This window comes from Taudactylus pleione, unplaced genomic scaffold (genome assembly GCF_031769625.1).
Source record: "Taudactylus pleione unplaced genomic scaffold, aTauple2 ptg000016l, whole genome shotgun sequence".
NCBI lineage: Eukaryota > Metazoa > Chordata > Amphibia > Anura > Myobatrachidae > Taudactylus > Taudactylus pleione.
Window position 1 is genome coordinate 47531711 of NW_028284418.1, and position 25312 is coordinate 47557022.

The following is a 25312-nucleotide window of genomic DNA, read 5'->3' on the forward strand; positions in this document are numbered from 1 at the left end:
TACACCGCCGTCCCTCTGTGTGCTGCTTCTATTTGTGTAATGTAAGACTTAAGCTGGCCACACATCTAAAGATTATCTGTCCAACCAGCCAACTTGTTGATTGGTTGGAATGAAAATGTGGTAAGGATGAAAGCAAATGACAATCAGCAATTTGCTCCCAAACGCCAGAAAATGGACAAAAACTAGTGTTTGAACAAATTGTTTAGATCAAACATTTAACAAACTTGTCTGACGACCATTTTCATCTGTTTTATGGCATATAGGAGCAAATTGCTGATCAACAGTTACTCCCATCCGTTACCAGATTTTCATTCCAACCAATTAACAAGTTGGCTGGTTGGATGAAAGTTGGTCTAGTGTGTGGCCAGCTTTAGTCCTATTAATATGGGGACTCTCTTAAGCACTGTCCACTTGTCTGGTTGCCACTCTCTGGTGCACCTCCCCCTCTTGTTCGCCATCTGCCCCTTCTGGTTGTTCCCCCTCTGGTGTGCAGATATATTGGTATGTGTGGCTGTGTGTATGGGCAACCTGCTGACCACACGTACACTTGCTGCTGGGACCTGCCTGACTGACATCTCAACTGGGCGGGCAAATTTAAATGCCCACCCAGTTGTAATGTCAGCACAGATGTATATCGAGTGGCAGATTGGTAAGTGTTTATTGCCTTACCAATCGTCCGCTCGGTCTGCAGGTCCCTGAGTCAGTGGACAAGTCGCCCAGGTGTGTACCGAGCATAAGGCAGCAAGTGAACAGTCATTTCTTGAAATTAATGCGTTGGAAGAAGGAAAAATGGGCAAGTGCAAGGATCTGAGCGACGTTGACAAGGGCCAAATAGTGATTGATAGTCAACTGGGTCAGAGCATCTCCAAAACTGCAGGTCTTGTGGGGTGTTCCCAGTATGCAGTGGTTAATACCTACCAAAAGTGGTCCAAGGAGAAGGACGACTGGTGAATGGATGCCAGGGTCATGGGCGCCCTAGGCTCATTAATGCGTATGGAGAGCTACTGTAATAGAAATTGCTGAAAATTTTTTTTATGTTGGCTGATAGAAAGGTATCATAACACACAGTGCACTCAGGGCCTGATTCAGAGCCGGACGCTCGCTCTGAATTAGGGCGTCCCTTTTTTTTTGTTTTGTTTAAAGACTGCCTCCTGGCAGCTTGCATAGCTGTGGGTGACCACCCACAGCTTATGCAAGTGGCCAGGTGATGGTCGCGATGGTCAAGACCATCGCGACCATCGGGCTTACGACGGGACCCTTGTGGTAGGGTCTCGTGGCCGCAAGCCCAGGTGGACTTCCTGCTCTAATAGAGCAGGAAGTCCACCTACTGACATCACGAGTGATGTCAGTAGGGCCGCCCACAAACGGCAGGCGTTCCTTCGGGAACACCTCCGTTTGTGTAGCCACCCCCTCCGCCCTGCCTGAGTCCCGGAGCGAGAGAATTTCTCTCTCACTCCAGGGCTCGCGCATGCCGGAGCCGGCTCCGGCATGTGCAGTGGGGGACCATCAACCCACTTGCGACCGTTGTGCGCTCGCGAGCGGGTCTGAATCAGGCCCTCAGCCCGCTCAGAGTGCTACATTTTCCTTTACATCATGTGCACGGCCTGGTGTGAGTGTGGCGTTTACCTGGGGAAGACATGACACCAGGATGCACTGTGGGAAGAAGGCAAGTTGGTGGAGGCAGAGTGATGCTGGTTGCAATGTTTGCTGGGAAAGCTTGAGTAATGGCATTTATGTGAATGTTATTTTGAAACGTACCACCTACCTAAACATTGTTGTAGACCGAGTACACCCCTTCATGGCAGCTGTAGTCTGAAATATGGAGGCCCCACCTTGCAATTTACAGGACTTAAGGGATCTGCTGCTAACATCTTAGTGCCAGATACCACAGGACACCTTCAGAGGTCTTGTGAAGTCCATGCCTCAACAGGTCAGAGCTGTTTTGGTGACCCGAGCGGGCCCTACACAATATTTGGTAGGTAGTTCTAATGTTATAACTGATCAGTATAAATGATTAGTTTGTGTGATCATTCTGACTTGTTATCCTAGCTCTGCTCAATGTGGTGCTTACTCTGTTCTCTTGTTTCCTAGGTGAAGTATTGAAAGTTTTAAACCGGTTTTATAGAAGAAAAGAAATACAAAAGTTGGGAGCAGAGAATGGGCTTGATGGTAAGACATTAATCCATCATAATACACATTTTTTATTATTGTTTATATGTGCCACACAAGCTCTGCCGCTTCGAACAACACAGTACATAAATACAAAATGGTGCAGAGGAATATATCTTTACATGTATACATATTAATTACTAGCTTAGATGTACTAAGGAGAGAGGACCCTGGTCGCTAGTTTACAATCTAGAGGGGCTATGTGTGGACACACATAGGGGGTCATTCAGACCCACTCGCGAGCGGCAATACGCTCGCAAGTGGGTCGATGTTCCCCACTGCGCATGCGCACGACGGAGGGAGCTCCGGCGTGCGCATGCGCGAGACCCGGCGAGCGATGGGCTTTCCATCGCTCGGGGTCTCGCACCAAAGGGGGCGTGCTGTCGATGTTGATTGACAGCACGCCCCCTTTGGTGGGCGTGCCTGCCAGACGGAGGCGTTCCCATGGGAACGCCTACCGTCTGAAGCCGGCCCCACTGACATCACTAGTGATGTCAGTGGGAGTGATTTTGGCTCTGATAGAGCCTGATAGAGCCAAAATCACTTCTGGCCTTGCGGCTGGGAAACCCGACCGCAGGGTTTCCCTCGCAAGTCCGATGGTCGCGATGGTCAAGACCATCGCGACCATCTTTTTGCACACTCGTATATGCTGTGGGTGGTGACCCACAGCTATACGAGCGTCCAGGAGGACGCTCCATTTTAATGGAGGAGGGCCCTGATTCAGAGCGAGCGCTCTGGTCAGAGCGTCCGGCTCTGAATCAGGGCCATAGTCAGAAGGGAACAGGGTTGAGGGTTAGTAGGCTTCTATAAACAAATGAGTTTTAAGGGTACGTTTAAATACTAGGAGGCTGGAGGCAATTGTGATAGGACTCAGTGATTGCAAAATATGCGCTATACCCAGTGCTGTCTCTGGTAATGAGTGGCAGGAATGAAATTGATTTGCTCCCTGCCTGGAGGACACCAGTCACCATGGCAGCGGGGCTGCACTTCCTGCTCCTCACCTCCACCCAGTTCAGCCCCCATGATGCATGCAGTGTGCCTGTTTGTGTGTCTTCTGTCTGTAGTCAGCCCCCATCTCTATCTCCCCCGTGATGTGGGAACTGCAGGAGACCTCCACTCTGATCTGCTGTCTATGAAATCACCTGCAGCAACATGACCCATCACAGGCAGGACTCTCTGAAAGTTTTTTGCAGTAAAACTTACCCAAAGTGCTAAACAACACACATACTGTGTGATATATATTATTTTCACCAAGTCACTATTATTGTGCAGGGCTTTATTTTCCCCATCTTTTAATAATCTTGTAGTTTGGCCAGGGTCTGTATAGCTAGGCGGTGGATGGCTTCTCAACTTACATTTCCAAAATGGCTCGGCTTGATTCATTATGCAGTCGCCCATGGATGCTTTATGTACACTTAAGTTGGATACACACTATATGATGTGCGGAACAGCAGATGGGGTGATGCGATGAACGACAAAGTTTGATAGTGCTAGGTCCTCTTAAGTATGCTCGAGGATCGGGAGCCCTCCTCTGTCTAAGAGATGTCACATGGCTGTCTGCGCTTAATCAGTCAATTCATTTTGTTTGGTTGTTATTACTGTTCTCCAGTATGCTTTGTACTATTTTGTATGTAAATTTGTCTTCATCCAATATTCGTAGTTTACCTTTTAACTCCGTTTTTTTTTTCTTTAAGCATTGTCTTGCAATGTTCCTATTGTTTGTGTTTTCTTTAATGCCCTTATTATTATAACTGTTTGTTTTGTAGGTGTGTAGTTAAAACCTCCAATAAAAATACACAATTTAAAAAAATCTCTAAAATTAAATTTTTTTTTTCTGTCAAATATTTTGACCCCTCCACAGGCCTGTTTATGTCCACCTGATCCCACAACATGGCATCAGACCTCCCCCTTAAATGCACCTTAGACCTTCTCACATAAAGTTTCATATATTTTTATTAAACACATTTCTATACTGCATATAGGCATTTACTCTCTTACTGAAGATGTTTGTATTGCAGTTTAGGACACAAGGGGAAGTAAATCTTATATCCACCTTATACTACATGTATCACAGTTAAAGAGCAGCGGAGGGTTAGGTGTGACGACTGGATGGACCTGGCTGGGATTTAAGCATTAGCCATTGCAGCATTCACCTTTCAAAGGCAAACCAGAATAGGCATCAAATCCGTGCACTCCCGATCCTTGGGGGGCTCCTGGCAGCCTTGTCCTGGATAGATATTTTCATGAAAATGAACTCTTGAAGCTGGCGGGCGTGATGTAATGTTACTGTTGGAAGCCTGGGACAGTGACAGAAGCGGCCATCTCTTCCAACACTTGACCGCTTCCATTTATTGCTTTTGCCTAGATCAGAGGTTCCCACACGAGGTCCTCAAGGCACCCCAACATTTCAGTTTTTAGAGAGATCCATGGTTGAGTACAGGTGGTTAAATCAATTTGACTGAGGTACTAATTAAGTCACCTGTGTGCAAGCATGGATATCCTTAAAACCTTCAGTACAGAGTTTGGGAACCTCTGGCCTAGAGTACTTAACAGCAGTGGGGACTTCTGTGCCAGTATAGTAGTCTTAGGATTTCTGGTTAGTCGCATGATCAGCTCATCTCCTGCCCAGAGTCCCCTTTCTCTGCCAGGTACATGTCGCTGGTGCTGAGTCCCACATAATTATGGCAATGGTGTTTGCAGTTTAAAATGAAATAAAAGAAAAGAGAAACTCTTATGCAATACGTATCTTGGTGAATTTTCATTCCAGAAATTGTAGGATGGTGTACTGCAGATTTAGGACCATACGTTTAGGTGACAAGTTTCATAGTACCAGTCTTATGCTAGCAAGCATCAACACTCAGGTTACTGAGAATACCATGGATATTTTGGCTGCTTAACTGGGGTTTTCACAGATTTTGTCTTTCATTGTTATTACCTATTAATACTTGGTGAATCCCAGCCATAGTTCTGGTGGTAACATGTTTTGTTCTTCTTAATCACAGCTCGTCTTTTTCACCAAGCTTTCATAAGCTTCAGGAGGCATGTTATGGAGACTGACCCTTTGCATGTGGATCTGCACATCGTCTTGAATGATATTTGCTGTGGAGTTGGTACGTGAATTAGTTTAAGAAAGGGGTTTTTATTGTATTTGTTTTCTCCTTCATCCACTAGGGGACACTGGAGTTCAAGACAGTGGGGTATAGACGGTGGTAGAGCAGAGCCTGGCACTTTAAATAATTCTGAAGTGTGACTGGCTCCTCCCCCTCTATGCCCCATCAGCCCCAGTTTTTAGAATGTGCCCGAGAGAGCCGGTCACATAGGGCTGAGCTCCAGCCCACACTTAGTATTTTTTCTTTTATTTCAACTTTATTTTAATTTCTAGCTTTCACAAAGCATTGAGGACAGGCTGACAGAGTACTGCGTCTGTCACCCTGCTATATGGAGGCATCAGGAGACCCGCCACCACTAAAAAAAGAGTGCGTGTCGGAGTCCCAGGCACCCTGGCAGTAGCTCAGGAAGGACACGCCACAGCTTAATATAGAGGCTGTGTCCGTGCTTCCGAATGCCTAGCCGCAGCCCTGATGCCAGCAGTGGTAAGTATAGCTCTGTTCCCCTTATGGGGAACGGAGTTTAATCTGCGGCCCCTCTGCCCCCTCCCAGGCTCAGGTGGTATATACTGTAGTATAACCCCTCCTGGAATCCTGTTATAACGCCGCTAGCGTTATTACAAGGGGCGGAGCTACCGCGCATAGAGCGCGGATACATGTACAGGGAGACTGTTCAGACAGTCTGTAATGTTGCTGCCTAGCAGCGAGCCCTGATATCCCTGCACTGAGCGCTGTCTGACTTAATAGAGCTGACAGCACTCTGTTTGTCTGCTGCTCTCACGAGAGCCGAATCCTCCCTCTTCTCTATCTCCACGGAGAGGGAGCCTGCCGCGTCCCGCTACTCCCATAAGGGAGTCTACATTGCGCAGCAGCGCGGCTGTTCCCTGCCGCGCTGGCGCTTGACACTGGCCCTGGCTTCTGCAGGGGGAGGAGCACAGCCGCCGGAGAGCGAGGCTGTTATTCACAGCGCTCTCGGCTGCTGGTTGCGGCGCCGGAGATTGCACCGGCGCTGGCTACAATTGGCCGCATGGCGCGGCTTAGGGAGCTGCTCAGCGCGGCTGTTCCCTGCCGTGCTGGTGCTTGTAGAAGCGCTGGCTTCTGCACACAGCCGCCGGAGAGCGAGGCTGTTATTCACAGCGCTCTCGGCTGCTGGTTGCGGCGCCGGTGCTTGTATGAAGATGCACCAGCGCTGGCTATTACGTTCCCGCTCCCCCACTCGCATTATGCCTGCTATACCAGCCATTGTTTGCGCCCCGCCCGCTTATTGATAAGGGGCGGAGTCTAGTCCATGCTGGCGTGCACAGATGCCGCCATTACCTCCAGCCGGGGCTTATTGCCAGCATCTCCTGCATCCTCACTGTGGAGTTCTGTGGGGGGTGCAACCCTTAACAGGGTTGTGGGTTTTATTCCCAGTACGGCCCTAGCTGTTTGGAGTTTGTATGTTCTCCCTGTGCTTGCATATGGCCTCTCCCGTTTTTTTTTCTTTACTTAAACCTACAGCACCTGGTCTTATTAGGTTTAACGGCACAACTGTGGAGTTTGTAATTTAACCTGCAGTCTTTATATAGATTCTGGCTCTGCCTCATCTCTGTTACGTCGGTAGTTCCCCTACGGAACTGGGCAGTGTACTGGTTTAATATTATATTTAAAAAAAAAAAAAGAATGAAGCATAGGGAGGAACATGCCACAGCCTAATATAGAGGTTGTGTCCATGCCACTTTGCCCACCACATATCTATCAGCGCCTACGGCCACACACCCGATCTTGTCTGATCTTGGACGCTAAGCGGCGCCAGGCCTGGTTAGTACTTGGATGGGAGACCGCCTGGGTATACCAGGTGCGGCAGGCTTATTACATTGAACATCTGGGGCAAATATGCTTGATGTGTAACAGAATAATGCAGTGTGTTTCTTGCATCTATAGCTGCCAGAGATCACTCTGCCTAAAAGTGTATAGTATGCATAGTCGGGGCCACTGTTCTGGCTGCTGCCAGAAATTACGGTTATTGCATATCTTTAACTCAAGGTTACAAAAAGGGTGCGTCCCATCCCCAGGCTTATGCCTCACATTGGCTCACCTTAAGAATGAGCCGTACTCTTCTCATGCATATATGTGGCTGCACATATGTTAAATCTCAACAGCCTTCGGTGCTTACCTTAGAAGGTATGCATCTGTGCATCTATATGGATTTATATCTTATTTATTCCCTTCGGCAGCACACACAACGCGAAGTAGTAACATATGGCCGTTGTGGTGGTTGGCATTGCTGTCTCGCATCACTGAGGTCATCTTTTGATTTCCATCATCTGGAGCCAGAAGGGCACACCTGATAAGGCGAGTACACCGGTAACGGAAGGGTCCCAGGATCGCAATCAGTCTGGGATAGTACGTTGCTAACATTTCCTGCCCCAAAGCCGTAGCAGAATGACAGCCACGCGCGGCACATGAGCAGTCTCCCTGCGTGGAGGTAAGCCACATGTATGTATATACTTGCATTTTATACTAAACCCGGCGTTAAGACCTGGGGCTCAGTTCCTTCCATGGCTCTAACTATTGCCCATGTTATATTTTTCAAATTATATCGCCACCTACTAATCTTGTATGTAGGTACGCGTAGGCATGTGGGGATTTGTGTGTATATATATATATATATATATATATATATATATATATATATATATTGCTTCTTATCCTTACCATTAAAGCAGGGGTAGGATATGTTCTTCTCAGTTTTATGTCTGATGCCTAGCATATTTAAAGAGGATGCTGCGATGAGAGGCTGGACTCTCCTGATCCGGTAGTTTGTTCTATAACTCCGCTTTACACCATCTCTCCCTAGGGATTGGGTGGTGTGTGTGTATATGTATATAATTATGGATATGTGTAGGTATGCCTATACTTCCACAATCATTAAGGTACATATTATTCCACATCTGGAAAGCTGCCAGGGTTTACCAGAAGCTGTCTGTTATATCCATACATATTATATGGTGGCTCTATAGACTAGAGTCATGTTCTGCAGCTTACATAGGATAGTCACAGGCTCCTACGGCATTGCTTCTAGTATGGACTCTATACATGTCCTGGGGCCTTCCTGTATGTCCACACATGTATATAAGGATATGTACTTACACCCGCCTCGGGTTATAGTCCTGTTTCCATCAGTCTATATCTACGGCGTCCACTTCGGGGGACCTATTAATTACAACTACACTCTAGGACGCACTTAGTAACCAACTTGTAAGACACTAGGAATGCAGTGTGTATATATAGATATAGCATGCTGATCTCCTATTGCGGGATATATGTGTGTGTGTGTGTGTGTATATATGTATGTAGCGTGCTGATCTCCTGGTGCAGGAGTTTGACAACTGACTTACTATGTCGGTACTAACTCTTCCTTTCAAAGAGTTTGCCTTTTCATGCAGCTAAGTTTATGTGTGTGTATGTGTATATATACTGATATATTCCCGTTCCTTGTATGAATTTTCCTAATAATTGGAGAAATCTGTTTTTGGCCCTGACTGGCGTTATCACTACATATATATATATCTCTTCTTACTTGGGATAATTAACGCATTCTATGTCTATGTACAGGTACCTTTCCCAGTATCGATTCTGGTACTTTATATTATTGTCTTGTCGCATATCTCAATAAAATGGGTATCTGATGGTCCCTTGGGTACATTTCCTATCAGTACATAGAGAATCCAGGATCTATTCCATCCTCCTGGCTTATTTAGTTAATTTACATGAGGCCTAGGGCCACCCGCCGATATAGGCAGGGTCTGGCCTGGGTTGTATCAGATTGTGGGCGTAATACACACTTCACCATTATAAGTGTTAATGTAAGGATACACTGGCAGACCGTTTTTGGGGTATGTGTAATCTCTATATGGATACATATCCCTAAAGGAACAGGCTCAGGTATAGTGTCCTGTTGTACGGCCTTCTTGTCTCCACTAACAATTTGCTAGTTTCTACAGTATTTTCTTCTGCAGCATCTCCAGACTGAAGTCCGTGCTGTAGAGCATTGATCTTTGCCCACTGAGGCTACTCTCTGTACCTGACGTGGTGGGTTGCTGTGAGATGAATAAGGTCAGTGACATTCTACATAGCGTCCAGAGGGCTTCTGGTCGCTCACAGGTAAGCGGGCTTACCCCACTAATACCTCGGAAGTTGCTTCCTTTTCATGCATCCTGACATAGCTGTTATTCTCTCTTACGCACCCTAGCTGCTGTCCTAGCGGCCTTCAGTTCTTTTAAATCAGTTGGCTGTACACTTTAGAGCTTTCCTGGTGTGTAGGTGCATAGTTGTAACATTGAGATTTGTGACCCTATTCTACTGGAATCTGTTGGGTTTATGGACTGAAGCGCATCTATGGGCTAATGCACATCTTTACTATAAAGTGTGACAGTCTCTATGTTCCATACAGGGGGCCTGGTTTGTTTCCTGTTCAGTATCTGTTGATAAATTCAGCACACTGACAGATACCTGAATGGTACCTTCATAGTTGTCCTAGTGCTTTAGCCTTGCGGATGGGATACTTCCCTATATTGGTAACTCTCCCTGGGTGGAGCTGGCATCCGTGCTCTTTTTCTGCTAAGGGTATCCTGGGTGTTTTCATACTATGTTCAGGCCAGTAGTTGGTACTGATTACACTCTACCATCATGTAGGAAGTTGTCTGCTGTTTGACAGGAGGGGTGGTACTGCCGTCTGACCCACTGGAAGGAATTGTAGTCTCAATCCTCTCGTATCCGCCTCATGCCCAGTGGGATCGCCACTCGTTGACAACTTCTATGGTCTAAACCTTCCACTGGTTACCAACCCTTTAGTAGTTGGACCTCGAGAATAGTTCAGGGCGACTGTTAGGTCGTGACTCTTGCCTCCTTGTTTGCTTTGTTAGGAGTCTGTGGACAGGTTCAGCTCTGTCTCTGTATATTGGTATCATTATACTTTTATCTATATGATTGATGTCCCGCAGTGCTGGGATTCTGCTGTCTGAGACTGTTGCAGCTTCCTGTAGTTGTCGCTGGTACGGTTTTCTCGAGTTTTGTTCTCATGTTACTACCATTCTATGGATTCTAGTTGGGGTTTTCTGCTCCCAGCGGTCTTGCTTGGTCTGTTTTTGGCTGAGCTTACGGTGTTCTGATGCTTCTCATCTGCGGCTACTCTCTAGCCGTATTCCATTGAATTTACGCTGTAAGTTGTGGAATGTCTGTGACTGTTCAGAAAGGAGCCCTGATTGTCTCCTGGCTCTACGACATGCCTCCAGTCTTGGGCTGTCCCTGTTTCGGTTGGCCGAAAGGTCGGCAAGTTCTCCGCGCTTCCCACCCGGGAGGTTGGCTTTGGGACGTCCCCACTGTCTTGAACTCCAGTGTCCCCTAGTGGATGAAGGAGAAAACAGGATTTTGGTACTTACCGATAAATCCCTTTCTCCGATTCCACAGGGGACACTGGACGCCCGCCCAGCGCTGCGTTCCTGCCGTTTTGTTGGGTCCTTATCTAGTTGTGTGACTGCATGTGTTCCCTGCAGTGGGTTCCTCTGTTCTCCTTCAGTCGGTATTGCTCCGTTCTGTGGTCTTCTCCTTCTCCTTACCGTCTCCTCTCGGGCTCAGTTCTTAAAACTGGGGCTGATGGGGCATAGAGGGGGAGGAGCCAGTCACACTTCAGAATTATTTAAAGTGCCAGGCTCTGCTCTACCACCGTCTATACCCCACTGTCTTGAACTCCAGTGTCCCCTGTGGAATCGGAGAAAGGGATTTATCGGTAAGTGCACTCTTTTATTTCATGTTTTAAATCCCCAACATTCTCATTGTTTGGTATTGCGCTCTCCCTGGTGTCCCCAGCATTTGTTCTGTTGCACATGGGGAAGGGGACAAATGACGGGGTTTCCACAGGAGTGGCTGCTACCAAAGTAAATAAATATCTTTATCATTTGATATCCACTGTTAAATGGGTTGGGTACTGGATGCCGGCGCTCAGGATCCATGCAGTGAAAATCCCGACGTTGGCATCCCGACTAGGTCACAATCCCAACACCTACAGGTGAGTACCTACCCCAACCCCCTAACCCTCCCTCCCCGCAGCCTAAACCTAACCCTCCCCGTCGGGATGCTGGCGCCGGGATAGACTGGTGTGCGGGATTGTGCGCCGCCACTGCAGACTGCGAATTTAGAGGGATGTTGAGGAGCAGACACTAAAATACTAAAAGTGAAACTATTAGAGCTGAACACTACCCCCCTTCCCTTTAAGCCCTACCACCACCTCCAGTTAGTAATTTATCAGTGGAGAATACAAAGTACAATAGACACAAACACAATGTGCCACATGCACAACTAAGATAACAACCAGTAAGGGAACGCAGTGTTCCCCCCAGATGCACTCGGAGGAATTGATTTTACGGTGAGTACAAACTAATAATCTTTCGCCTCTTCTGGATGACTCTGCAAACTGTGCGACTTCCCAAAGCAAGCCTCGGGAGGAGGGTCACGTACAAGTCAAGCCGTGCACATAACTTTAAGACCAAAACTTGGAACTTTGGCCACAAGTATGTGGAAGCAATTGCATTTAGTGAAGGTGTGCACCAAGTGGCCGCGCTGCACAACTGTTCAACCGAGGTATCCTGCTGCACCACCCAAGATGCACCAGCTGAGCGAGTAGAATGCGCCCGGATAGGGTCAGACACTGGTTCTCTCAAAGCAGCATAAGCCTTTTTAATAGCAGAAGTAACCCAGCGAGCCATGGATTGCTTGGATGCAGGCCAGCCCCGAAGGTGAGGACCAAGAGACGTCCGACATTCAAACTGTCCAAAAAGTCCGGTCCACATAAGTCCCAACACCCGGGCTATATCCAAGTAGCCGATCCGTATCAGAAGGACAAAAAACAGGTAATTCAATCTCCTGATTCATATGAAAGCGAGAAACCACCTTACGTTAAAAAGACTGCAGAGAGAAGAGCACCGCCTGGTCAAAGTGAAAAATCTGGAGAGGATAACCGGCTGATAGTGCTGCCAATTCCAAGACCTGCCAAGCAGAGGTAATGGCCAATGTGATGCTGCGTATCCACTAGCCGATAAAATGAATGCTAACTATATCGTAACCGTTCATTATATCGGCCAGTGGGTAAGCCGTCAACGGCCAGCGATGCGCGCTCCTGCTGGTTGTTGACGACATCTATCATCGCCCGTAGTTGCAGGGCAACCTGACGATATTGTCAGGTTCTGCAAATACACGGATGTGGGAGGATGACGTCACTGAACGATATCATGATTGATATCGCTCAGTGTGGATGCTCACTGTCGTTAATGACATTGAGCACACCACTGCCAGGGACATACTACATGATATCGCTCATGGAGGGAATCGTGTAGTGGATATGCTGCTACTGAGTTTGATGTGTGTGGAAGGGGGGGGGGGGGGGGGGTCAGCTCCAATAGTTTAACTATTTAGTGCCTACTCCTGAGCCCCCCTCTATCCCCGGTCTGGAGTGTCCCTTAGATGAGACGAATGATGAGGTATATAGCCTTTAACTATGACAAAAACACAATTGTCCTATTGTGATATATTTACAAACCATTTGTTTCCTTACGTAGGTCACATTGATGATATTTTTCCATTCTTCATGAGACATGCCAAAAAGATATTCCCAATGCTGGACTGTCTAGATGACCTCCGCAAAATAAGTGACTTGCGGTTACCCCCTAATTGGTAAGGGTGTTTTCATCTTGGGGCAGGTCAGGGGTGTTATTAACCCTTTTCAGTGCAATCCGTGTAGGGGGTTATTATCTTATATCCCATGCTTCCTTCCTTAGTGTTCTAAGAAATACCTGGCTCATGTATATCTCAGGGGCGGAGGGCATTTGATTGCTAATTACACATGGATTCGTCCCGTTGGTAACACACAGGAAGCACTGGTGATGTGACCTGGAGGTTTTTATGTGAGCGATGATCAGGATCTTTTTATACCCAAAGACCACAGTCACTATTGTAAGTGCTTGGCCTATATAGCTTCCTAATTTAACACCTACTTTCCCAGAAGTTTCAAGTGTGTAAAAACTAGAGGACCATGTGGTGATGAGGATCAGGAATACATCCAAGAAAGGGAGTAAATAAACAACAAGTCCCTAAAAGTCTGAAAATTGAGGGTGTTCAGTCTTCAGGTTTTACCTGAAATGTCTTCAATATTATTGTCTTTCCATGAATTTATAGAGAAATTAAACAAAAGATCGTAGGGTACGCTGTAAAAGGGTCTTTGATATAAGTTAGTGCATATATTGCAGTCACCTTTTTTATATGGTATAATCGCATTGGACAATATTACAACCACAAATTGAAGTTGTATAGTAGGTCCCTTCTCCTGATGTTCCAATGGTTTTCAAGAAAACCTAGTGTTTAGCGGTGTGGATATGATATAGGCACAGTAGGTAATCTGGTATATTACTCATCTTAATGATAGGTTACAATGCACATTTCTTTCTACGCAAATACCTGGAGCACTCCTTTGGTATAGAGTAATTATACGCTGCCAAACTTTAAAATGTATTAAATAAGTACATATTTTACTGGTAATGAAAAAACAAGACTTTACAATAAAACGAGTTGAGTAAAAATTGGTCAGTTCTCAAATATTTATAAGAATTTATGAGATTACATAGAATAACATAATAGATCATATGAAATATATTCCCAAAAGTGTAATACCACTAATGTCCTGGGGTGGTGCTACACGTTTTGCACACCTTAGGGCGGCTTCCCCAGGCAATGATGAACAGTGCAAGCTTAATGTAGTGAAGCTAATTGAAGTAATGATGATTGATAGTGTTAATGTTAAATAGGTATGATAAAGAAAAATGATTTGAACAGATGTGACATATCGGCCCTCCTCTGTCCTCCCTTAGCTCGCCTTAGGACACCTTCGTCACAGTTTGACAGGTATACCGCCCTAGTCAAACTCCCCACCTGCCACTGTTATAGAGGTGTCTTTGTAATTGCCTCTATGGCCTGTATTCAATTGCCAGCGAAAAGTCCAGGACTTTTCGCATGCCAGAGTTTTTTTGCCGTCATCGCCAGTTTTGGATCCAGAAAAGTATCGCACTCTTCACCGCGAGTCGCCCTATTAAATTGCAAATGACGCGAAAACGTGTCCCGGCGAAACTCAAACAGGTGAAAAGTCCTGTCAGATTTGGGGAAATCAGCCTGACACCCCCCAATAGATGCACTGACATGGGGAATCACTATGGATATCCCCCGAATAGCCCTTCTGAAGGTATTTTTGCTCTCAAATGGTGCTACTTAGCGTCTTTGCACAAGTGGTGAAGAATAGCATTTAGGAGGGGTTTTTTGGGGCAAAAATAAGTAGTCCCAGCAAATTTGGGGAATATGAAAATGGGTGCAAGCATGGTTAAAAATCGCTAAAGTTAGCTTTTACAAAAAAGCACCTTCAGCATGCACCTGCAATCCCCCAAAAAACAGCTTTGGCATACTTGGAGGACCCCCTGGAGTCTATTTCGCTAGTTTTTAAGTTTGTCCCCCAACTTTTTTTTTTCACCACCAAAACGAAAGTACTTTTTTTTTTGGGTGTTCTAAAGTAATTTTTAAACTTTTTTTTTTTTGAGGCAGTTTAACTTTTGGGGACTGTACAAGGCTGCAGGGGTGTTGCCGCAACTTTGCACCCCAAACCCCAAATTCTGCACTTTTTTCCGCCTTCTTTCAGAGGCAAATCTTTCCCGCTGGTTAGAAGGCTCAGATTTTTCACGCCAGCGTAAAGTCAATGGAATTGAATAGGGGGAAAAGTTCTTGCCTGGCAAATGACGTCACCGTCGAACTTTTCGCCGATCTCTGCTTTTCGCCGGCAATTGAATACGGCCCCAAATGTTGGTGGAGTGCATGTTAGTACGGTGGCCTCTGTGTATACAGATGTGTTCTTGCACAACTTTGCTGCAGTCGCGGTAAAAGCCCCCTCTCAGCACGCCAGGTTCTTCGAGACTGCTAGCGCCTGGTGTCTTTTTTTGCTTTTTTTTTTGCCAAAATGCGACTAATTAGCAATGTGATGTGACTAAGACGCACCAGCAGACACTGCTGATTAATTTGATATGCAACACTTGTATATCTAGATTGTGTGCTCCTAGGAGCAGGGCCCTCCTTCCCACTGTCTCACAGCATTTCCATGACGGCCTTTCACCTTCAGAGCTGTACTGTGTATGGAGAATTGGGTTGCTAATTGTTACTTGTGCTCTGTTTATAAGTTGGTTACTGTATTGTAATGTAATGTTCTGTGTACCCTTTACTGTATGTACGGCGCTGCGGACCTCTTGTGGCGCCCTATAAATAAAATGTAATAATATCTGTAAGCGACTGAGTCTCTGAATCTGTATATGAAGTGCTACAATGTAGTGGTCGCAGCTTTTTTCATTCCAAGTTCCATTGTGCTTCATATACAGACTCAGGTGCACACAGATCAAATTAATCAGCATAGTCTGCTGGTGCGTCCTAGTTGCATCCCATTGCGACTTAGATGGGTTTTTTGGCAAAAAAACATGTCCGATGCTAGCAGAGTTGCACAGAACCTGGGGGCTCACACGCCAAGCAAGTCACGTTGTGTGGCATGTTGAGGCTAGATGTATGTGGACACATCTGTATATACGGCCTTTTTCTTGGACAAATGTTTCTGACACCTCCATAATGGATGTATAGTACTGCGTTGTGTCATCGGCTGTATGGACTTGATTGTTAGTGCCCAGCAGGATTGTGGTGAGATCTGCATGTTATATTAAGGGTTCCAATGGCCGATCTGTAAAATAATTGCTGAATCAATGCTTGAAGTGTTTACCTTTGGAACTTATTTGTATGAACCAGAGATTCTTACGAAGGATTTGGTATCTGCATGCATTCCTTTCATGTTTGCTGTATCTGGGACGTGTGAGAAGTAACACTATAATAAGGCAATTACTGGCAGTCTGTCAATTCTGCATAATTTCATGATTATTTGGATAATGAAATAAAGTGAAAAATGAAATATTATTTCTGGAAGAATTTCCTTCTTGACATTTAATGTTAGGAAGAGTTACTTCTAACAAAGATCTCCATCCTCTGGCCTTTATTAGATGAGTAGTGTACATTCATAACTTATGACATTCTGTGATATAAAGTATGCACTATCAGCTCTCTTGCTGTAGATCCCATCATTGTAACAGTGCTCTCCTGTTCTAATTGTCCCATGTGAAACGCATAAGACAGGGGCTTGGTGCAGGGAGATGGGAATAAATCCATAACTTCACAGTTGGAACCCACATTCTTTATTATATAGATGAAATGGATTTCTACTGCACAGTTATAGTGACCTGCATTTATGAATCTGTTTTGGCACACCTTGTAATTACAATGACTGTAACTTTTGCCAATAGGTATCCTGAAGCGAGATCTATTCAACGCAAGATCATTTTTCATTCTGGGCCTACAAATAGTGGTAAAACCTATCATGCAATACAGAGGTATCTGGGTGCCAAGTCAGGAATATACTGTGGCCCTCTCAAACTGCTTGCACATGAGATCTACAAAAAGAGCAACGAAGAGGTAAGAAATGGGACCTGTTATGTTGGGACTATATCTGGGTTTTTTCATTGTTTTATTATGTTGGTTTTTTTTCAGTGCCAGACCAGGATTATTTATTTCTATGCAGAAAATTAATTTATTATTTTTTTTGTTTCGTTTTGTTTGTAGAAATTCTTTAGTAACTCATTGCCAAGCAAGATATTTCGGGATGTAGTTTCATGTGTATATACACCATTGGAACTTTGCAATAACAAAAGCAGATTGTTGGCAATGCAATACTTTAATTAAATTAAAAAAAGGAAGGGAGGAAGAACAATCCCTACTTTTGTACATTGCTCCCTTTTTAGTTAGTACCCCACCATGCATTAGGGATGTCCCTGACAGGGTGCTGCATTTGACAGAGGGATGAGGAGCGATGGCCCACTGAACCTGAATATGACACCTGATTGGACAGGAAGCATGTTCAACCAATCAGGATGCTGGGATTTTCGTCCACGAACAGTCCCAGCTTTATTCATTGATGTCATTTGACTTATTTTGAATTTCTTCAATCTATTGCCTAGTCTGCAAATAAAAACCAAACCTATAAATGAAAGGCAGTAGTTTAGAAGTTGTTCAACCAATCACAGTTAGCAAGCGCTGCTCAGAAGACAGATATATATAATAAATATATAAATATATAAAAATAACCTCACATAGTACTCCAGCTTTGTTACAAACAATTCTCTTTAAAGTTGCCAGCATGTGCAAATTTAGGACAAGCCGTCCTCCACTTTCAAGGTGTGTATGCTAATCCGATGGTCCTAACTAAACAGTATGAATACTCGCATATATTCATTTACTTTTACATTTGGAGTAAAACATACCAGATGATTCACCGAAACCGGTGTATGCACTGGAAAGACCAGCATTTCCAGGCCTCCTTACATTTGTATTAGCCCATACATTTCCAGCACCTGTTGCTTACCTGTAAATTGGTTGAGTAACTTATTGTTTGTACACTATAGTTTGTGTGTCGGGTATGGCGAACAACAGCTGTCAGGGTGCAATAATGCGTTAGCAGCCATTTAAATCATATATATTTTATTTTTTTTGCTATTTTGTTTGCTAGCAGGAGTATTGTGTGTTTTCTATGGTTTTTATGATGTTTTTCTTATTTATTTTTTTATTTTCCCTCTTTCTAGGGAGTTCCTTGTGATTTAATCACAGGGGAGGAGATGATCTATGTCAATTCTGATGGCAAAGCAGCAGCACATGCAGCGTGTACAATAGAGATGTGCAGCGTTAATACACCTTGTATGTAACATTACTTACACCACCTAGAATGAATGGCAAAGTTACTCTAACATTGTGTAATAAGAAAAACTTGTGTTGATGACTATTAGATCCATGATCGTTGTGGATTTCCATATATTCTGATGATTGTGAGGTTATGGAGACCCTTTGATGTTTGTCCACCAGTGATTTGATTTATTTTTATGTTCTTCCTTTTTAAAGATGAGGTCGCGGTGATAGATGAAATTCAAATGATAAAAGATCCTAGCAGAGGTTGGGCATGGACCAGAGCACTCCTCGGTAAGGGGCATTCATTTATTTTTGTCTGTAGAAGTATTGGAGGGGGGTGATAACCACCGCTGAGATGTGTCTGATGAACAATTTGACCGATTGGTTTTTGACTGCATTAAAATGACTGAAATCGTCCAAAACTGACTGCAAACACATCAGATGTCAGATATCGTTATCTGACCATCGGGAACGCTCATCGTTCATCGTTCAAACATATCAGATTTTCCTTCAGATATGAACGATTTTTGAAATCGTTATCGTTCAGGCCTGAAGAAATATCTGACCGTGTGTATGCACCATAACTCAATGCTGTTAAACTTCTGCAAACACCAGAAGTTACTTTCCAAAATACGAAACTCAAAATGTGGCCCTCAAAGATACACATAGAAGGAAGGGAATGGGTATGTAATGCTGGCTGGTTGGCATACTTACCCCCCCCCCCCCCCTTCTCCCCTCCCCATTAGTGCCTAAACCTAACCTCTCCCCCTTCATGCCTAAACCTAACCCCCAATACCCCCCTCCCTCCCACGGCTAACGCTAAGGGCGCCTTGGACTTGCCTCGTTCGGGCTGGCGTTCCTGCGTCAGGATTAAGATAGGTGTCAGTATTTCAACGCCTATCTTAAGTCCCTTGTCGGGATTTTCCCTGTCTGTATTGAGACCGGCGGCATCGCGGCCGCTGGTCTCCTCATAACTACATCCAAGTTGCTGATGTAAATGCGTTACTTGTGACCATTTTTTGTCTTACCCGCTCTTGTTGGCCCAACTATCAAAAGGTTTTTCGATGCAATTTTTTAAAATGGATTCGTCTAACCTTTCTGTTCCAGGGCTTCGGGCACAAGAAGTTCATATATGTGGAGAGTCTGCTGCTATTAATTTAGTGACAGAGTTGATGTACACTACGGGGGAAGAAGTAGAGGTAATATTATTTTCCTTCTCTTTCCTTGTGTTGCTGAAACCTATGGTCCTTTGTGTGGCATTTTTTGCTATGCTGAACAACATTAATAAGTTGTCTTCCAAATGTAATTAAAGAGTGAATACACACACAGGGCTCATTCAGGGGAAGATGCATGCGTCCTCACAAAATGCATCTGCACAAAATCCCATTTTTGTGACCTTTTCAGAGGTACTGTAGTTGCATACGCAAGTCTCCAGCTGCAACTCCATCCCCTTGTCGTACCTGGTTCTGATGTGGATGGATTGTGACTGGGGGGGCATGGCTTCACTGAGTTCTGAAATTGTGTTTTTGCTGTGTGTGACCAGTCGCATGCAGTCATCATTATCAATTTTTGCAATTTCACCAGTGTCTGAGCACATGCAACTCAGACACCTGCAGGAGGATTTATGTGAACTTTTCTGCGGCCATTTAAACGAGCTCCGACTACACACCCACACCATGCCCTCTCTGTACTTTAGCTGCGCCTTTATGGGCACTGCCCGTGACTCCACATCCATTCCAGCCTCGTTCTCTACTGCTAGTCTCACACAATGGCAAGCCACAGTTGCAAAAGGAAAACATGCGCCTGAATAAGACCCATAGTCCAGGTGCAATATTGGAGCCCAGCATTAACGTGCCCTTGTCGCCTAAATACATTGCAAGCTGTACTCCATAGGATCACTGCCTCCAGATGCCTTTGCTTTGAATGGGATGGTTTCACCTTGTATTTTTATAATTTCTATTTGTTAAATAGATGAGGTTTCAGAAAGCATAACTTCATTAATAAAACACAGATACTGTACTTCCATAGAGTGTAGTAACGTCTTATAGCCTGTGGGTGTCAGCAGTAGTACCTGCTGGTTAAAAGAAGCTACTACTCCTTAAATCCTACGGTTTTTAAGGGTTTTTTCTTTTCCGCTGCATTTCCTATGATGTGATTTGTAAATGTAAAATAAAATCATGTGACTAATGCTGGGTACACTCTCAACTAAAGATATATCGTAAGTGCATTGGTGGGTGTGTACAACCTATAGGTCTGTGAATTACGTCGTTCACAGACATATCAGGATGGCCCTGCAGCACAACCGATGCTGATATATCATGCAGATGTATTGTTGCGTAAACGTGTATACGGGCGACCCATATGCCGGCCGCATTTCCCAGAGACACAAGTTTTGATTACATTGCTGCATGTTTGACTAACTGATGAACTGAGCAATTGCAGCACACATACTACAGTCTGATCATATAGGGAGAATTTTGCGATTGTGTGTATTTCTCCATACACTTCAACATTCCTTTCCATTAGGATCTAAGTTTAATGAGTTGTGAAATATAATGCTTACAGTCTTACCTAATGTTCTTGTAGTGATTTGATTAGTTGATAGTTATTTGACTTTACAATATAGCCTCCAGCCAAGATGAAGACTGACTTCCTTCCATTTTAACAATGGATTATAAAATGCAGATGATCTTTGAATACTGTGCCAGTAAGGGGAAGATGATCGGGTTCAGCCTGTAGATGTTTGTCACTATGGTTTAGAAATCCAGCAAATTAAAAAAAAAAGCAAGTCTTGGTGATAAGACCCAGAGGGTCGCTACCACAGTTTTTTGCGTAATAAGTGAGGTTCTATTTATTTTTTTTGTAGGTGAGGAATTACGAAAGACTGACCCCCATTAAGATCTTGGATCATGCACTTCAGTCACTGGATAATCTCCACCCTGGAGACTGCATAGTTTGCTTCAATAAGAACGATATCTATTCTGTGAGCCGGCAGATTGAGGCTCGAGGATTGCAGTGTGCTGTGATTTATGGCAGCCTACCGCCAGGTGAATGAGATGTTCATGTACACATCTTCCTTTCTATACCATGAGAGGATAACTTACTATCTAAAATTCTGCAGCTGTTAGTTTTTTAAAAGTTGATGAGCCTGGGCTCTTCATAGAATCATTGAAGCCTCTTCAAAGCTGAATTGCTCCCATATGACAGGGGAGTAGAGTTCCATCATTGCTTCAGCCTGATCCCACTGCCAGCACTGTAAACACCACTAACATTTCAAGCACTGTTGTGATCCCACCTTAATTTATTTTACTTTAGTCTGCTGACTTCATTTTTGACTAGCTTCGCACACATTTATGGTTTGGTCAGGTCTTTGCTTTCCTTCGTTTACTTGTAGGTGGCGCGATCAATTATTCTTATTCTAAATAGATTTTCTCTAACATCTAATTGGGTGATAATGGATATACTGTGGTATTGAGTGTCTTGTGTGTGTTCTTTTACTCATTTGACTGGGTACACACTAGACCATTTGTGTACCCTGCGACGGCAGATGCGACTGGACGATATATTGGGTGGTCTGTACTGCACAATCTGGTGTATAACCGCCTGATTTAACCTTCAAGACGCATAATGTCATTCCTTGAATCTTCACATTGGCCTGCGCTGCTTGCTGATCTGAAGACCCGACAAACTGCACGGGAGCGCGCAATAGTGCATACACACTGGACGATTTGATTCTTCTAATTCGTCGGAAATTGGCAAATATATAGTCTAATGTGTACTTTAGACTTCTCTCTCATCTTGCACTATTCTGGATTTTACACCGATTATTCCTGGTCCCTTGAAAACTGTAAAAGGGCGGTTTGACTGTAAAACGTTTTAACGCTCTTCCTGTTCTTCTAGGGACAAAACTTGCTCAGGCAACAAAATTTAATGATCCAGATGATCCATGTAAAATCCTGGTGGCCACAGATGCTATTGGAATGGGGCTGAATTTGTGAGTAAAATTTCTATATTATTACTTTGTCAATTATTTATCTTTTGAATGCGAGCAATGATTAACTTGGAAGAAACTACCAAATAGGGTGCTTTGTCCTTTGGATATCTTCAGATTTCCACTTTTTTAAGGAGCGGTCTATGCAAAACCATGTTGCCCAATGCGCTGTTAGTGCACTGCACAAAGAATTGCACTGTGGAGGGATAGTTGATAACCTCTTCATTATTTGTACATAGTGGGCCTTATTCTGAGTTGCATATAAGTTCATCTGCAGACAAATTTTGTGGGTTTTTGTTTTTTAGCAAACTGCGCATGCATCAAGCCTGTATATGCAACATGCAGTAATTACAGGTGATTCAGATTCATATGGGTCTCTGACTCACATCTAGGTGGGTGTAACTGGGTGGTAACAGGGCATTTGCAAGCAGGATAAGGGTTTTGTTAACAAGGAGACAGAATTGTGAGCTAATCAGAGATCACCTGCTTTCAGTCTGATCTCTTTCCCCAAGGATAGGGCTGGTGCAAATGACGATGATGGCGGCTACTTTCACAAGTGGCTGTAAGGGGCAGGTGTGGCTAACTCTGAATACAGGACGAGATTCACATTTATTTCAGAGCAGGGGAAGCAGATGCAATTGTGGCTGCTTTCTGTACAACTCTGAATCAGGTTCAACATGTCATTTCCATCCAATGTAATATCTACATCAGTGGTCTCCAACCTTAATTGGGGTGGGAGCTACTTGAGAAAAATGAGACATCTTGAAGAGCCACATTTTATTTTTGAAAGCAAAAATCTGGCTAATAACCAAATTTGTCATAGAAAAACAACAATGCATTTATTAATACAGTGATAAAGCTACTAAGCTTTGGATGGAGATAAAGTGCCAGCCAATCAGCTCCTAACTGCAGTCAAACACCGCCTGTGACATGGCAGTTAGGAGCTGATTGGCTGGGACTTTATCTCCGTTCGCTTTACGGTCCCACACTCCTTTTTCAAAGTGCCCAATCTGTACCTCTGATGCCTGTTGAAAGCTGCCTCTCAGGGTGCTGCTGGATGTATTATGCTGGTGGGACAGTGGATGGCCTGGTCCCACACTCCCACCAAACACTGCCTTCTCTTAACGCGGTCAGCGGCGAGCCTGCTGGCAGTGTCTGTCATGCAGTGACAGCCGCCGCACCGTGTGACATGCTCGTCCTATGTGCGGCTTGTGCGCCGTGAGGTTAGAGCCGTAACGCAAGCTACCCAGTTTGCGGCTGCGAGCCACCGGTCACTCGCCAGCAACGGGTTGGCGACACCTGATCTACATTTCTGTGTTCCCCTTCCTTGTGATCAAATGGTCACTGGGCTTATACTTTTTAATTGTTACAGCAAAGTGACCGAGGACCTGATGATAATGATTTCTGCAGTGTAAAGCTGGGCATCCAGTATACAATTATCTGTCAGATATCTGTCCAATCTGGCTGGTTGGAATGAAAACCTGGTAATGTATGGGAGCAAATGCCAGTCGTCCATTTGCTCACAAACATTGGAAAATAGCCAAAAATGGTTGTTCAGACAAATTGATTAAAACACACAAATGTAACCAATTTAAACATTTTTTTTTTTTATGTCCTTTTTTCAGTGTTTAAAACCATATGTTTGACTGTCATTTGCTCCCATACATTACCAGGTTTTCATTCCAACCAGACAGATATCTGACAGAAAATTGTATAGTGGATGCCCAGCTTTAGCTTAGATGTGTTAGAGCCTTCAATGCTAATATTGCAGGAACCATTATTATCTGGTCCTCTGACATTTTACTGTCGCTAATTTATCTGTTGGGACACTTTTATCCTTCTGCCGTACGTTTGTGTGAAGTGTTTCCAGAACAATTAGCATCATATATAAACGCCAGCTTAATGATCGGAGTAGTGGCTCCAATCAAAATTCAAATAACACTTATCTAGAGTCTAGGTAAGTGTTATTTGAATTTTGATTGGAGCTTTAGGTGCTCAATGGTTTCTCATGCTAAATTACTGTTGTTGTGGTGATGATTTTATTGTGCACAGTCTGGTTATATATTTACATTTATTATTCTGTCTGTATTTTTTTTCTAAAGCAATACTATAGGTAAATACCTGTTTCTAATAGTGGGTACACACCTAAGCGATAGGTCTGCAGATCGAGTGATCTGCAGATGTTGGTCGTTCATACACACTGAGCAACCATCAACTGCATGCTGCAGCGGGTCCTGGTGGTCATGGGTGGGGGGGGCGGGCCCCAGTGGGTGGGGGGGGGCGGGCACCCTGCCACCCTACACCCCGCGGCTGCCGCTGTGTGTGCGGTCAGTCTGCAGACCGCCCGTACACCCCTGCCAATGAACAGATATATCTGTCCATCGTCTGTGCACGCCGTTCAGACATATCGCTGGCACACACTGGCCGACGTGCAGCAGATATATTGGGCGATCAATTGATCAGCCAATATATCTGTCAGTGTGTACCCAGTATAAGCACTTGATATCGAGTTGTAATTAACACTGCCTACTTTTGTATTTATAAGCTGTAGAGAAAAGTTGTAAATTTCTTTATGTAAAACTAAATACTGTTGAAAAGCGAATTATCTTATCCTTAAAACTGGGAAGAATGTCCTCCCCGTCTTACATGAGTATTCCCACTTAATATAGCCTTGCGGTGTTTATATTGTGTGTGTGTGTGTCTAATATATATATTTATTAGAGAGAGTGTGTCTATCCTGCCATGATGTCAGGTCCTTGTCTCACACACTCTATATATAACAGAACTGACACTATCCGCAATGCAGTTTACGGGAAATGACAGATGAATAGGTTGTGGGGAGAGTTTTCTCTGCTAAACGTTTCATTGAAGTATTACGATCACAGTGATGGTGGCTTTTTTCCCTCTCCGTTGTGTGTAGCATTTCTGGCAGGAAAGAGACTGACGGGGTATGTTTGATGTTATGAATCCCTATTGTGAATTATTGTGGAATTCTGTACCCTGTGATAGTGATTTCTAATATTACAATGTAAATGTGCACGATGCCTTTTCATAAACTGGTAGTTTTGGTCATAGAAATCACATCTCCCCGTACGGGCGATTTCACACTAAATGGTCGTAACCGCACTCTAACTCAAAATACTGTACGGCAATAGTCAGGTTTTTTAACCATGTAAATACATGGATGCTTTCAGCCGGCACAAGCAAG

At 44.4% G+C, this 25312-nt stretch overlaps 1 protein-coding gene across 1 annotated transcript in view; it reads left to right on the plus strand.

The window, feature by feature from the left end:
* The window catches only part of SUPV3L1 (Suv3 like RNA helicase), a 46467-nt gene that overhangs the window by 1347 nt on the left and 19808 nt on the right, over nucleotides 1-25312 (plus strand). The window contains exons 2-10 of the mRNA XM_088476102.1: nucleotides 2092-2169; nucleotides 5172-5279; nucleotides 12872-12986; nucleotides 16682-16850; nucleotides 18014-18125; nucleotides 18327-18404; nucleotides 19221-19312; nucleotides 20980-21160; nucleotides 22014-22107. Coding sequence (XP_088332228.1) covers nucleotides 2092-2169; nucleotides 5172-5279; nucleotides 12872-12986; nucleotides 16682-16850; nucleotides 18014-18125; nucleotides 18327-18404; nucleotides 19221-19312; nucleotides 20980-21160; nucleotides 22014-22107 — 1027 coding nt within the window. The remainder of the gene's footprint in view (nucleotides 1-2091; nucleotides 2170-5171; nucleotides 5280-12871; nucleotides 12987-16681; nucleotides 16851-18013; nucleotides 18126-18326; nucleotides 18405-19220; nucleotides 19313-20979; nucleotides 21161-22013; nucleotides 22108-25312) is intronic.